This window comes from Sinocyclocheilus anshuiensis, unplaced genomic scaffold, assembly GCF_001515605.1.
Source record: "Sinocyclocheilus anshuiensis isolate Anshui unplaced genomic scaffold, SAMN03320099.WGS_v1.1 scaffold72, whole genome shotgun sequence".
Lineage (NCBI taxonomy): Eukaryota > Metazoa > Chordata > Actinopteri > Cypriniformes > Cyprinidae > Sinocyclocheilus > Sinocyclocheilus anshuiensis.
Window position 1 is genome coordinate 1,183,481 of NW_015554073.1, and position 16,403 is coordinate 1,199,883.

The following is a 16,403-nucleotide window of genomic DNA, read 5'->3' on the forward strand; positions in this document are numbered from 1 at the left end:
AGTGAGGGTATAATAATAATAATAGCCTAATAATAAAAAAAAATATATAAGTAAGATAAAAATGCTTGATTAATAGGGGTCGCATACTAAACTTATTGCAGTATTCCACTGTATTGCATAGATAGGTATAACATAAGCGAAAATCCAAGTCTTCATAATCTCACACACACACAACCGGTTTACTGTACAAACACAAAGTTTTACTGTTTGCATTTCTAGTACAACCGTCTTTCCTTAGCTTAAGTATGCAAACCTCTTTGCCACATGCACTGGAATATGTATTATATTATATTGAAAGTTAAATTTTCAAATGAAAATTGCAACATGATCGTTTTATAAAGTATATGCGTTCATATGTGCTTCATTTTCGCTGGAGGAAACAGCTGTGGTGTGATGAGGGGTGAACGCAGCGAAAACTTGGGCTACAGTAGATGGGGAACTGATTGCTACCCCATGATATTTTGTAAACTGGATTAATGACAAAGAACTGAACAGATGCAGATATTTTAACAATCTATCGATAAACACACATCTTGTCCTCTGTTTCTTGTTCTGCGCCGCCACGGTCTGCGGATTGAAGAACGCGCTGAAAGACGGGGAGGAGCAGAAGTCTGCTGCCGTTTTCATATGAAATTTATAGCTTTTTTTATAGAAAGCTATAAATTTATAGAAATTTAAAGCTATAGCCCCCCTTAAAATGGCCTAGCGACGCCCATGGGCTCGCTCCTCCCTAACTTAAGTTAAAGGGGTCATATGATGCTGCTAAAAAGAACATTATTTTGTGTATTTGGTGTAATGAAATGTGTTTATGCGGTTTAAGGTTCAAAAAACACATTATTTTCCACATACTGTACATTATTGTTTCTCTGTAACACTCCAAAGAGAAAGGAAAAATTTAAATCGCATCATATGACATATAATTTAAGGAACTTCATTAAAGTGCTTCTGTGTATAGTGTGTTGGCACTTAATGTAGGCTATTTGTTAAAAATGTGACCTCATGAATGCTCAATATCCAATTATCTTTAATGTAGCAGCAGCGAGAGCAGGACAGCGTCTATGAGAGCGTATGACCGAGGCTCGCTTGCCAAAAATATCCTCACTGGAGCAGCGCCGTGTCATTAAAATAACGTCATACGCCGCGCGTTCCCGACCACTCCGTGGCATGTGACTGCGCGCCCACGCGATCCGTCAGGCAGATGCGGAGAAAGCGAGAGAGGAAAGGCGAAGCATCACTTTAACTTAATTGAACTTTATCTCCCGAACACTGGGACTCCTGCCGGGCGTATGTTATAACACAATAAGGACTGACTATCATTTGAACGAACGAGGGTTTTTTTTTTGTGTTGGAGTCCCGTTTGACCATGGATTCAGTCGCACCTGGGGAAAAAAGGTAGCCTAAACAAACACCACTTTCTGTGTTTTGGTATGCGCGTGTTTTGGCAGTAATATTGTTTCATTAACTGAATTTTGTCCTTTGCTTGTAGTTTCTGTCAATAGTCTCTCAATAATTTCTGCCTTATAACCTGTTGTCACATTTATATTTCATGCCTCTGTATGAATGAAACCGCGACAAGAGTATTTATTTCACATATTTGCATGCTTTGCAAAGTTTTTTGCTTTAAAACGAAGTGTAGAAACGGATCAGTTATAGAAAAACAATGTTGTTACAGAAAGTCGACTGGCTGTATCATAACAGTTGTGCGCTGATTCGCGAGGTTACAGATTTTTTTTAATGAATCAATTGAACCGGTTCCCAAAACCGGACTGAATGATTCGTTCACGAATCAGACTGAATCGAACTGTTGTCGAGGCATGAAATCTGCCTCACTGCAGTGAGAACAGTATTCATCTGATTCAGTAAGTGAGAAGTAGAAGCATGTAGAGCTAACCAATATACTTTAATAGCCGAAAAGCAGAAATAAAACGTAGGTAACCTGAAATAAGACTTCAGTGTTTTTCAACACACGTATAAGAGTCAGTTTTTTTTTAGAAATCAATGTAAATGCTAATTATTTTTAGGTTCTGAGTGACTGTTTTTAATGAGCTGAATCATGGCTCCAACAAACTGGAGACAGCCTAAATTAACAATGCATGGCGTTACTGGAACATGTTTTGCGGATGTCTAGGGACCAAGCGGTGACACAACCACGTCATTACGTAAAGGAATTGCTGGATGAATCCGTTTTCAAAACGAACTGACTTCGCATCACTGACAAGACTAGAGAACTGAACTCTTTTTCACACAATTAACCTTTTGGTCTAAAAGAGATCTGAGTCTGGATTTGTCTGTCAATTCTAAGTTTTATTGCACATGCGCAGTGCTGAATGATTTCCGATGAACCCGCTGAACCTCCACATCACATATAGTGGGTTTGATTTATCATCTCTTTCTTTAAAAATCACTCAGGAGCCTTGCTGGAAGATACGGCCTAGTGCCATTTAATTAGAAAGCGGAGCTAAGTGCTTAAACCTATTCACGAGGCAGCATTTGAAATAAAGAACAGATTTTTTGCACCCTATTTTTAAATGGGTTAGAGTTTAGGTTCTTGCAATGACATTCAATGTACTTTACAGTACATTAGGTTGTTTAATTATGTTCACTGTTGATTTACAGGTGACTCCAAATTAATTTTACTGCTAAAAAATAATTATATAATGAAATTTATAATCATGTAGTTAGCTAGTACAACTCAGTATTTACATTTAAAATGACTGTGTAACGCATGTAAATTGTATGGTGTTACCCATTTTTAAATATGCAGACACATGAAGGTTAGATCTTTGGTGTTGCTCTGCTCTCCTCTGAAAGCCGACTAGTGTTTTGCTCTGGATCAGCTGACACCTCTCCTCTTGGCTCTATGGTAAAAGTCCCCTGTGTGCTATCAGCTTGTGGCCTGTCGCCGCTGTCATTCGCAGGGGTGTAAAATGAAGCTGAGAAAGGTTAGGCTGCTTCTGCACTTATCAAAGCAGCCATTAATCCTCTTAGAAACAGAATACGTAAATAGAAGAGACTTTATTATCAGACAGCTGATGAAGAATGTTGACCTTCGCTTGAATAATGTCCTGCTCGCTGTCTTGTCATTGGCCTCTAATGGAAGAGTTTTTTTTAGTATGGATTTCATTAACAGGTCTCTGGTTATTGGACACTCCTCAAATGTGTTATAATGTCTAATAAAGTATCTACGGGATGCCAAGAAGCTCTAACTGTTGCATGAGCGCTTTAAAGGACAGGATAAAGGCATTAACCTAGATTCTATTCAAAATCCGGCATGATCCTATATCGTGCCTTGTTAAACACACAACTTACTCGTACGCACAGAGAGCGTTTCTGTTCATGGTGTAAAGAAGTTAAGAAGGAGAGTATTAAACATGATACTCTCTTAAAAGTGGTTATAAATACACCAACATTGTTGATACTAACGGTCGATGTTGCAAATGTAGTGGAAATACATTAAACAGAGATGTTTTCCTGCAAGAGTGTGTATACACTGTCCTTGCTAAAATATTTAGACCATAGTAAGTGTGCCTTATGCGTGTGTGTTATAAATAATGAATCATGTAGTCCCCTGCAGGAAGCAGTTTGTACTGGTCAGAAGGAGAGAAAACAGAGAGCAGGTTGACTGACAGAAAGCTTATTGGATCATTATTATTAAAACATGCTGAGGGGCACAGCTCGTCTCGCAGAGGGTGCTGTGATCATGCTAAAGGCTCTGACTGCCAGCTCTCCACAGCCTGGCTCAGCACATCTGATATGACTTCTAGAATATTATACCAGAGTTCAGAGCGTAACTGCTATATTAGATACCTTAGGCATCATTTTAGTTTAAAACAGTCTGGCTCAAAGCTTACCTGTGTGTTCATATGGTGTGTCAAGTGCCAGTTCAGTAACATTAGTTAATGCATAAGGTATCATGACCAAACAATGGTATGTAATGTTAATTTCTACATATACCACTAAATACTACATATTTAACATTTAAATTTAATGCTATTTTTTCAGCTATTCAAGGTTCAGTATTTTAGCTAATGCATTAACTAGTGTTAACAAATTGAACCTTATTGCAAAGTGTTCAACAATTTCCCTTGGGGCTCTTTGTCATCTATTATACTACATGATGCTCCGTTTGATGTTTTAATGTTCTCTCAGCAGGGGTTTGTGGTTAGCTTATTTTTTTCCATTGTGCTACTGTTGTGTTTTTGTGAGACTGTTATCTTAAAACAGCATCTGTAACTTCTTACAGAACAGATGTATTGTAACTTACAGTAATCTACAGAACTACTCAATATGTCCTATAGTATATGGAGACAAAAATTTTGAGCTTTATGCAGAACCTTTCAGGGTTTAGGTAAAAGATTTTGACAGATGAAGAACACTATAGGGACACATAATTGTAACCGTAATAGGGTTTTTCAATTGTATACTGTTTTGTGCTAAACATGTTTTCTACATCTCAAGTGCATACACATAATAGGACCTTAATGAATCCACATTTGTTTCATTATATATTTCTAATTAGTGTATTGAATGGGAAATGGTCAGCGGGGTGATTGAAAGCTCTTGTATGTTTGTTGGTGCATGACTAATGTCTTTTTTGTCTTCACTGTTCTATTGCATCTTAAACAGCATTTGCAGATAATGCTCAAACAGGTGGAGTAATTCAGAGAAACAGACAGGAAGAGGGGTGAGACGACTAAGTGGTTTCTTTAGCATTCGCTTTCAGGGCGATAGGCTGGCCAGCATCCAGATGCTCTAACTGCACTGTATCAGTGTACAGACCTCAAAGGGAGTTCAAAAGTGTATGTTTGTGTGTAAGCTTCACATCCTCTAGTCTAATGTATGACTGTGTCTTGTCATGAGGGGCCTTAGAGAAAGACAGAAAATACACACACACACACAAACACTGCAAAACGGTGTCACTTTTTTGTCCACTTGCAGACAGAGAACACTAATAGAAATAATTATGTTGTAGAATGTGTGCTAACAACTGAAACTAGAAGAAAGTATCTGTAACAAGGGGCCATTAAAATGTCTTAAAAAAATAGAGGTTCAAGGAGTAAGTGGACAAGTTGAATTTTTTAGGAATTGTGAACAATTTACATTTTAAATAAATTATAATCTTAAATGCATTACAATTAATAATGTATTGTCCATGAAGCTGAGAAGTTATTTAAGATTTAATCTTGTTTTAATGTAGTTATACAATATTTGATTGTAATAATATAACAAATTGTAAAATGTTTGATAGATTAAAACAAAAGAAAGTTTTTCCTTTAGATCCTTTATTGGATGTAAAAAACGAAGGCATTTTTATTTCATATTTCCACCGTTATTAGCCAGTCACTTTTGTTCCTGAATAAAGCAGCATTTTGAACAAACCAGTTGAGTGATTGATTCAAGGACTCACTCATAAAGACAACGGTGTCCTTTGTGAGTAAAGTAGCATTTGAGCAAATCAGGTGTCCTTTGTGAGTAAAGTAGGTTTTGAGCAAATCAGTTGAACGAATGAGTCAGTGACTTACTCATTTGTTGCCACCTACTGGTGTAATGATGTAACCCGCAGAAAGAATCATTGATAAATCCCACCACTAATTAGATTGAGATAACTAAACATTTTAGAGACAATAAATTAATTTAAACTGCCAGGGTTTTTAGAATAAAAATATGCTTTTCAGTTTTCTCATGTGCATCTGTCAATCACAGGCAGCTGTATATGATGCATCCTTTTAAAAATATATAAGCACATGGCAAAATTGTGCCCACTGACACATCTAATCCCAGGACCCAGATGCTCAGACAAAGACATTACCTTTACACCCACAAGTATGTGAAATCAGCACCAAACTAAATGTGACCTTCACAACTGGCATATGCATAAAACATAAAAACTTACAAACTCAAACAAATACAGGCTATGTCTAATTTTGACCGATTTGACACTGTAAATTGTGGCTTCTCATGATTCAAATCTTGAGAAAGAGGCAGAGTGGAAATATAAATCAAGCAGAATTAATTAAACAGTGTTGACATCTTTGACTAGTCTTGTCCACAGATGTTTTATGTGCTCTTGATTTTCCGTATTTGCCCTGAGGACAGCTCACAGCAAACATTACGATGTCAGGAACTGTACAGAAGGATCTTTGTGTGTTTTACCTGCCGTGTCTCCATTGAATCTCTGTTAATAAGGCAACTGTCTTCAGCCTGCCTGACCCTAAATAACACAAAATTACACAGCACCCCACAATGCAGATCCACACATTATAATACATTATTGTTTGTTTATTATTTATTTCAAAACTGAAGCCCTAGAGTGTAACATCATATCATGTTTTTATATTTTATCAGCATCCTCAGTAATTTTGCTTGCTCGACTGCACCTTTGCTTAATGTTTGCAGCTGGTTTACACTGTGAAACTTGTGTGTCCGTTTTAAAGCTCTATGATGTATGTTTTTGACTGTTTCATAGTACACAGGTGTGTATCGCTGAAGGCATTAACAGCACAGACCCTTATGGATTATATATGTGTATGTGTTCATTATAGAGTGAGTTCAGAGCGAAGGAAGGAGAAATCCAGAGATGCGGCACGTTGTCGGAGAGGAAAAGAGTCAGAGGTGCTTCATGAACTGGCCAGAGAACTGCCCCTCCCCCACAGTGTCACCTCTAACCTGGATAAAGCATCAGTCATGAGACTCGCACTCAGTTACCTGCGCCTGCGTAAACTACTGAACACAGGTGAGAGAGACAGATGTTCAGTGAGATTCATTTAGTAGGTTTGCTGTGTTTGTTACTGACAGAATGTGTTCATTTTTTTTTTTTTTATCTCTTTTTAGATGTATTGAATGTGGAGTCTGAATTAGATTCTCAGTGGAACAGTTCATATCTGAAAGCTCTGGACGGGTTTCTCATGGTTCTTTCTGCTGATGGCGACATTGTCTACCTGTCAGAGAATGTCAGCAAGTGTCTGGGCCTTCCTCAGGTGATTTCCAACTCACATCGAAAGTCTTTTTTTTTCTTTCTTTTTTTCTTTTTTTAACAACGTTACAATGCATCAACAACATTTTGAAAATCTGAAATTTGGTTACAGTTTGGCCCAATTCAGTTTGACATGTATTTAATTTAGAAATAATTCTAATAGGAATGAAATGGTGCTCAAAAAACATTTCTTATTATTATCAATATTGAAAACAATTGTGCTGTTTAATATTTTTATAAATGTTTTCATGATTCACTGATGAATAGAAACTACAAAAGAGAATTTGTTTGAAATCTTTTATAACACTATATATATCTTTACTGTCACTTTTGATCAATTTAATATGACCTTGCTTAATAAAAGTATTCATTTTTCTTTAAAAAAATCTTACTGACTCCAAACTTTTGAACAGTAGAACAAACAAAAACAACAACAACAACAAAATTATATGCCAGGTTTTACAACTGCGTGCTTAATAATAATATTTTGGGTAAGAATTTGGGTATTATAATTACATTGGGTATTACTGTAGTAATTGTAATAAATTTTATAATCCACATTATGAATCTGTATCCAGGTCTTAGAAATTCAAATAAGAACCTGATTTATGTGTTTTAAACCATTTATTTCCCTTGTAGATCGACCTTACTGGACACAGTGTGTTTGAGTTTACTCATCCATGTGACCATGAGGAGCTCAGAGAAATGCTGGCACACAGGACTGGTAACATTCTCTCTTTTTCTCTCTCTGTCTCAGTCACAATCATGATCACTCATGCTCATCTCTCTCCCTGTTCCCACATTTAGGTCTGTCTAAGAAAACGAAGGAGCAGCACACAAACAGACGTTTTCTATTGAGGATGAAATGTACACTGACCAGTAGAGGGCGCACTGTCAATGTCAAATCTGCCTCCTGGAAGGTACCACCCCTTACTTGTGCTTCACTTTTGACCATGTGACTGCATATCACTCTGAAAGCATCTATGCAGTGAAACTGGATATATATTTATCCCTATTAGCCTCTCTTTCTGACAGGTGCTGCGCTGTTCGGGCCATATCCACACAACAGATGGCATCAAGAAGGGTGTGTGTGAGGAAAAAAATGTGTGTTCAACATACCTGGTGCTCACCTGTGAGTCTATTCCCCACCCGGCGAACATAGAGGCTCCTCTGGATTCTAGAACATTTCTCAGCCGCCACACTTTAGATATGCGCTTCACCTACTGCGATGAGAGGTAAATTCCCAGCACATCTGAGTGCTGTACAATACCCAGCAGGCACCGGACATCTATGTAACGTCAGGTTGACGTTGGACATGACGTCAGACAGACGTTGCATTTTGCTTGAAAATGAAAATCGGTAATTTGACGTTGACTTGACATTGGATTTTGGTTACACAACCTAAAAACAACAAAATATAAACGTCGGTATTGGACATCAATTTAACATTGACATTAGACGTTGAATTTACATTGAATTTTGGTCACCCGACATCGCAACCGAAATTTGACCAAATATCCCAGTGTGCCTGCTGGGATAACACCTGCCCCGCTCAGCACAAAATTAAATGATAATATGCTGACAGCTGCAACATCTGACTCTAACATCTGAGCAACATTTAGGGTGGACACTTAAGTCACTTAAAATGTTCATTGCTGGGATTTTTTTATTTACTTTTGATGCCATGGACCCCCAAATATGACGATCTCCTTGCTTCTTCCTCTCCCTAAAATATAAAAGCAGCTTTATATTTTTATAAAAGTACTAAAGAATGAAATATGAGAACTTTTTGTTTCTAAAATTAAATATTATTTTATGCACTCTATTTCAACAGATTTTTAAAAAGAAATTAAATGACTTAAAGGGATAGTTCACCCAAAAATGAAAATTTGATGTTTATCTGCTTACCCCCAGGGCATCCAATATGTAGGTGACTTTTGACAGTGGTACTTACTTGCGCTTATCCGGATTGTTCAAACCGACTTAACACTAAAAGATTACTTTCTCTCGCGCGAACTCATTCGGGAGTGGTGACTTTCCACGTATTCCCAACTTCTGAGCCTGCTCGCCTGAAGTTATGGTTGATTGCTCTTCGGCTGGATATCAACACACCCATTAACGTAAACTACGGATGCCGTGCGCGCGCCCAAAGACAGTTGGACATAGTGGTGTATTAGAGGTAAAATATAAGATATAAATATGTAAGATATAAATACTGTTCGGTTTCTGGCACAAACCGATCGTTTCGTGTCTTAGGACATCAATGTGTTGTCACGAGCCGCAGGGTTTAATTTGGATTTGTCTGTGCATGTTTTTTTTTTACTCTCATAGATTTTGTTACCATTGCCATGCATTATACGACTGATAGACTGCAACAGTTAAAGTTAAAAATCATCATATGTGTTCTACCGAAGAAACAAAGTCACCTACATCTTGGATGCCCTGGGGGTAAGCAGATAAACATCAAATTTTAATTTTTGGGTGAACTATCCCTTTAAGAACTCTAAACTTGTAAATTTTATTCTTTTGAACTTTCTATTCATTAAAGAATTCTGGAAAAAAAAGTGTTTAATGGTTTCCACCAAATCAGCATATTAGAATAATTTATGAAGGATCATGTGACACTGAAGACTGGAGTAATGGCTGCTGAAAATTCAACTTTGCCATCACAGGAATGAGTCACATTTTAAAATACATTACTAATTGATAACTAAAAACAGTTATCTTATTCACAAAATTACTGTTTTTATTCTATGTTACTGTGAATTGTGTATTTCATAAGAGACTTTAAAAACATTACAAATCTTACCGACCCCAAACTATCGAAAGGTAGTGTATATATTTTTATATTATATTATATTATTACATTATATTTATTTTTAAAGCTTTCCTTGTCACTGTATTAAACCCAAAGCTATTGCTAAATATTATTTTTAAATGCTAAAATATAATTTTTTACATTCTATTAAGTTTACAGCATGTCGTTTTTTATTATTATAAGTATTATCAGACATATAAACCTTAAAAAAAAAACTGTAGAATAAAATAATTATAAATAATGTCATTATTTGTAACTAAAAATAATAAAAATAACAAAACCAAAATTATGTTAATAATCACACACTTTCAGTTTGTACTATATATTCAGTAAAGAACTTGCTTCAAAACCTTCAGAATCTTGTGAAGTAGGTCGTCTGGTATTTTTACCTTCCATTTCAGGACTAATGGATATTTGGACTGACTATTTAGTAAGGAAGTTTGCATGTTCAGATGCGGAGAAAGTCAGTGGACTGAAGATCCAGACTTATGGCCTGGATTTCTTCGCCATCTAGTGGTGACTTGTGAAAGCTTCAGTGTCACAGAGCGCCATGCAACTTGTGTGTTTGCAGGATCACAGAGCTGTTGGGTTTTGAGCCAGTGGATCTGTTGCAGCATTCTGTGTATGAATACTATCACGCGCTGGATTCTGACCACATGGCCAAAACACACCACAACCGTAAGAACATATACTGTAAATGCAGTTCACTTACATAAGTCTAAATGAAGATACATCGTAACGCTTTATATATGTCTCTCTTTGCAGTGTTTGTGAAGGGACAAGTGTGTACTGGACAGTACCGGCTCCTGGCTAAAGCAGGAGGGTTTGCTTGGGCAGAGACTCAAGCCACTGTGATCTATAACAGTAAAAACTCCCAGCCACAGTGTGTGGTCTGCGTTAACTACATCCTCAGGTGGGACTTTACAAGGATGTCTAAGTGCGCATTGAAACGCATGTGTCGACCTGAATACCAATAAGTGTTTGTGTTTGTGTAAGTGGCATTATTTTCATCATTTCTTACTCTGCAGTGGCATTGAACAGCCAAAACAAATCCTGTCCCTTCAGCAAACCAACAGCACAAAAATAAAACAGGAACAGGAAGAACACCATGAGGAGTCACTCGGAACTGAAGTGACTATGGCAGAGTTGAAAGAGGAGGCAAAGGCAAAGAATGAGAAGAGAGAGGAGCTACATGACAGCCTGGAGGGGGAGCCAGAGGCACTGACTGTAGCAGACCCTGTCCTCACTCTGGATATCACCAGCACAGGTTTGAACGCCACAATCTAAATCAGACTTATTCGTTGTTCTGAGACAGGGAAGTTTTAGGGTCATTCACACTATTTCAGCCTGCAGTAAATTCTGTCTTTTCATATTTTAGCTTTAAAAAAATGATTGATATTGCAAACTGGTATTTGTTATCTTAATATTTTAATTTATTATTGTGATTATGAACTCATTGGTTTGTAGCGCAAGTAGTTTTACAGTTTAGTGCACTTTGTTATTTTTCTAATTATTTACCTAATTAAAAGGAAGTCTTTCACATTCGTAGAAAATTGCTTCCTTCAGTGTCGCAAAATAAATGGATACAGTATGCAGAAATATTTGTATTGTATAAAAATTGTTTTCATATTTCGACCATTTAGAAAAAAGTATGGTGGAGTTTAACATCCTTGCTGTATGTTATTTCCTTGCAGAGTCTGCACTCTCTGTGTTGACAGAAATTCCTCTCTACAATGATGTTATGTTGCCCTCTTCAAGTGTCCTGCTACCTCTCTCACCCCTCTCTCCTCCCTGCTCCTCCCTAAATGATGATGATGCCTCCACAGCCCATCTACAACCTGACGACTTCCAATTCCCACAATCTTCGCCTCCTGATTCTTCCAGATCCCAGGTGGAGTCTAGTCACAATTTTACAGTGCATTTCCTTATACTTTACAAATGTTTTGATATACTTTCTCTACTTTGGATTGGTTGTTTGTTTATGTTCAGGTCGATCTCCCTGTGGATTCAGAATTAAGTGACCAGCTAAAAACGGGTCACGTGGAGAGACTATTTTCCATGGATATAGAGTCTAAGACACCCTTTAATACACAGGTAGATGACTGTTCAAACTTGAAGTTCAAACCTACTGCTTCCGAATCCACACAGATGTCAATATAGGTCCAAGATGACCATGCCAACCAACATAACATAAAACATGTACTGCACCCTTATGTGCTCATTTAATGCTGTTGCTTATGATGATTTTTTAGGGAGTGGGTTTGGATCTAGAGATGTTAGCTCCATACATTCCCATGGATGATGATTTCCAGCTGCGGACTGTTTCTCTAGCCGAGTCGATGTGTTCCAGCCCGGGTTCAGTGCTTGAACTGACCCCCTCCAGCAGCACACAAACTGCCCCTGCTCTCCCAGCAGCCCCTCTAGACTTAGTGTCACTAGACACTAGAACCACAAAGCAGGACAACAGCAGGTGAGACTTCACCTACAGAGAGACATGCTTTGTTGATCAGATTTGTGCTTCAAACAAACAGATGAACAAATAAATAGTTATTCAAGAACAATCTGTTTTCTGTTACCTCTCTCTTTCTCTCTCACTTTCTGTTTCTTTCTGTAACTCTCTAGAGAAATTATTCAAGGCAGTGATATTTCTTCTAAATGTCAGACCAACCCAAAGCTACTCAAAAGAAAACGAGAGACCATACCTCTGTCTGAAGCAATAAGGCTGGTATGTTTGCGCGTTAGTGTGTATTATTGCATACCTCTCTGGAATACTTGATCCTGAGTGGTCATTCACTTCAATGAACTGTCAGATATCTTTGTTTATAAAACAGAACCACATTCAGAGCTGTTGTAAAATACACATTAAACATACACATTGTGACCTCATTACATCAGTAATACTGCACCAATATTTGTGTGTTGCTTGGGAAGTTAAAGGAATAGTTTACCCAAAAATGAAAATTTGCTGAAAACGTACTCACCCTCAGGCCATCCAAGATCTAGATGAGTTTGTTTCTTCATCAGAACAGATTTTGAGAAATTATGCATTACACCACTTGCTCACCAGTGGATCCTGTGCAGTGAATGGGTGCCGTCAGAATGAGAGTCCAAACAGCTGATAAAAACATCACAATAATCCACAATTAATCCACATGACTCCAGTCCATCAATTCACATCTTGTGAAGTGAAAAGCTGCATGTTTGTAAGAAACAAATCCATCAAGACTTCAAAATAACTTCAAATCTGAATCAGGAGAGAAATATGCATGACTCAAGCACTGTTTGCAAGGAAAAACAACAGGGCATGTTTAAAAGGTAATGTTTTTAAATTTAAAAGGGCTTAATGGTGGATTTGCTTCTTACAAACACAGATTTTTACTTTACAAGGTGTTGATGAACTGGAGTCGTGTGAATTACTTGTGGATAATTGCAATGCTTTTAACAGCTCTCTCTCTCTCTCTCTATTTTTCATATTTATATTTTCCAAATATGTATTTGTTTGGTAAGAAGCTGTGTAATAAGCAGAATAATGTGCAGTCAGCTGGGCATTATAGCAAAATAATCCCCTTTAAGGTGTTTAAATCAGACAAATAATAGCACTTATCTACAACAATTAATAGCGGGACTATTTGTTACTTTAAATGTGTGTAAGGAGAGTTTATGACTGACTGTTGATGGTGTTTTTTCCCAGGGTTCTGTGCTGCAGGTGTTGACTGATTTTCCAGAGAAAAAGGTCAGAAAATCAGAAGCTTCATCATCAGAAGGGATTCGTCATGCCACGATACTGTTGCTGCCATCTGGTACGTCACCATGGAGACTGTGTGAAACCCTTGTGAAGGGTGTGAGATCAGTTGATTTTCATGATTGTACAATGACTAATTGCTCTTTCTGTTTTTCCCACAGATGTTGCGAGTAGGTTATTGAGCAGATCGTCAGAGGGTGGAGCCGTAATGATGCCCCTCCCCCAGCTTACCCGTTACGACTGTGAGGTAAATGTGCCTGTGACTGGGCGGCAGCACCTGCTACAGGGGGAGGAGCTACTGTGTGCCTTGGACCTAGTTATTTAAAAAAGAAAAACCATACTTATGGTTTCCCATGATTAGGGAGAGATCAGTGGCATTATGGATTAACTTCCATTACAAAGAAACAGTGGTGAGCAATCAAAACAGCTGAGATGCTTCTGCTTCTAATGAGTGGATGGTAAATACAAGCTGGACATCAAAATGCAAAAAAACAACAACTAATAAATAATCAATGAGGGTAAAACAGAATTCGTAGAGCAGTTATGAGCTGTGCTCTTCCAGGTTAGAAATACGCACAAAGAGAATATATATAAATATATATTCTATATGAGATTGTATTGTGTGACAACTGCAAATATTATTCTTGCACAAATGAAATGAATTTACCTGCAGCTTTCAGAAAATGTTATTTTATTAGCACTGCTGTTTTTATAATTACTTTCAAGGTATGTGTAAATGTTTTCTTTGTTCAGGTCTCTATGTGTCCCACATGAAAACATGGATGTAAATGAGTGTAAATGTTGTGAAATGTCTAAAGTGGCTGTTATTTTAATCCGTTTGATATAGTATACAGCATTTGAGAGTAGTCAGCATTGGTAGAGTGATCCACACTACTACCTAAAACTACCTTAATGTTGAAATTATTACTCACTGTTGTTATTATTATTGCTAGAGATTTCGACTTAGTTAAATCTCTGAATATATCTAGGGCATTAACAAGTTAAATGTTCTCTTGTGTTCCCTATGAGATTCCTGTGTTACGTTAACAGTGGCATATAGGAGGCATAAGATATGGTACAATGCCTAGTGTGTGAGCTTTGTCGCTGTGTGTTTCTCATGTTCTTCTTCGTCGTGTCACATTGTCTTCAGGACAATTGTAATGTCTGTGACAAATAAAAAAGTTTTTCAACAACATTCAGCTTTAAATATCAATGTATGGTTTTAATTTAAAGGCTTCAAAAAATTAGCTTATACTCAATAAGACAATAAATAAATAAAAGTAAATACAGTAAAAAATAATATTGTAAAATGTTGTTGTAATTTAACAATTAACTGTTTTCTATTTACCCCACATCCACATGATCCAGCTGAAATCATTCTAATATGCTGATTTGTTGCTCAAGAAACATTTCTTATTATCATCAGCTTTGAAAACAGTTGTGCTGCTTGATATTTTTGTAGAATTCTTTAAATGTTCAAAAGTTTTATACATTATAGTTCACTACAATGGGTATACAACAATATACAAAAAGGTTTAAAATATATTTAGCCTAATTGTAAGGTGCAATGAAGCCATATAGAAGGGGAGAAAAATATAAAATGATGTAAAGAGTTTAACATTTAAGCAAATAAAGCACAATTACATCCATATAAGGTAAAATGGCAATTAGAAGTGCACATTAAGAAAAAATATTTAAGAATATTTAACACCAAAGCACAAAGACATATAACCTGAGATGATAACTGAAACCCTCAAAAAACATGCTCAAAAGATTATTTATTGTTAAACTAATATAAACTATATTATCAAAATTAATGCTGCAAGTAAGAGCGGAAGCTAGAAGTAAATGAAAAAAGCCCAAAAGTCCAGCTTATTGTTTCTATAATTAAAAATCAATTGTCAAACCTTGACCTTTACTGTTACATTACAGTACATTACATTTTGGTGGTGTAGTCGTGCACTCCAATTACCCCTAAACTGATCTAAAGTACATGAATTTTCAGGTTTAAAGGGATAGTTCACCCAAAAATGGAAATTCTGTCATTAATTACTCACCCTCATGTTGTTCCAAACCCGTAAGACCTTCGTTCATCTTTGGAACACAAATTAATAAATCCGAGAGCTTTCTGACCCTCCACAGACAGCAAGGGTCCTACCACATTCAAGGACAGAAAGCTCTTGGATTTCAACAAAAATATCTTAATTCATGTTCCGAAGATGAACGAAGGTCTTACAGGTTTGGAACAACATGAGGGTGGGTAATTAATGAGAGAATTTAAATTTTTGGGTGAACTATCCCTTTAAGCCTTTACATTTTTACTACAGTATATACATGGAACAGTTCCTACACATGTAAACTCTTAAATACCTTAGTCTAGAAACAAATCACCATTTAAACAAATATAATTTCACCTACTATTGTTTTAGGCCTTTTTTCATTCTCTACACAACTAAACCTAACCCTTCTGTATATAAACAGCACATTCACAAATGAGTCAAGAGCATACACAACAGTATGTGTGTGTATGTGTGTTCATCAAACATAACTCAGAACAGGAACTGTATTCAATTACTGGTGGCCTTGCCAAAGGACTTACTTCATCGCTCAAGACGCTGCATGGGCTCTTTATTTGCCGTGCGAGACACACATACATACAAAACCTCAGAAGCTCTCTTCTACATTTCTGTGGGAAAATACTTACTCATGGAGAATGGCTTTATTCCTTGGTAACATTATACACAGCATTTTGTATCTGTGTCTGTCATCCAGGTTGAGTGAATGGCCCTCATTGAATTAGAGGGGAAAATCCCATGATTCTTGCTTTTGTTGCTATGGAGAGGGCTGTTCTCAGTTGCACTTTAATCAAA

General features: G+C 36.9%; 1 protein-coding gene across 1 annotated transcript; it reads left to right on the forward strand.

Annotated features, from left to right (window-relative positions):
- The first annotated feature begins 1,177 nt into the window (after positions 1-1,177).
- LOC107668801 (hypoxia-inducible factor 1-alpha-like) lies at positions 1,178-14,726 on the forward strand. The gene is made up of 15 exons (XM_016460792.1): positions 1,178-1,392; positions 6,543-6,733; positions 6,832-6,977; positions 7,613-7,697; positions 7,781-7,893; positions 8,009-8,208; positions 10,363-10,469; positions 10,557-10,704; positions 10,820-11,058; positions 11,486-11,682; positions 11,781-11,885; positions 12,044-12,261; positions 12,414-12,516; positions 13,483-13,591; positions 13,695-14,726. Exons 1-15 carry the CDS (start codon positions 1,364-1,366, stop codon positions 13,856-13,858), a joined length of 2,154 nt encoding a protein of 717 aa, XP_016316278.1. The 5' UTR covers positions 1,178-1,363; the 3' UTR covers positions 13,859-14,726.
- Positions 14,727-16,403: the final 1,677 nt, after the last annotated feature.

Bases quoted from the DNA above. Each gene is read 5' to 3' on its own strand.
- LOC107668801 (XM_016460792.1), top strand. From the start codon at position 1,364: ATGGATTCAGTCGCACCTGGGGAAAAAAG. The intron at 7,698-7,780 runs GTAACATTCTCT...TCCCACATTTAG, and splicing joins AATGCTGGCACACAGGACTG to GTCTGTCTAAGAAAACGAAG. The intron at 11,886-12,043 runs GTAGATGACTGT...ATGATTTTTTAG, and splicing joins AGACACCCTTTAATACACAG to GGAGTGGGTTTGGATCTAGA.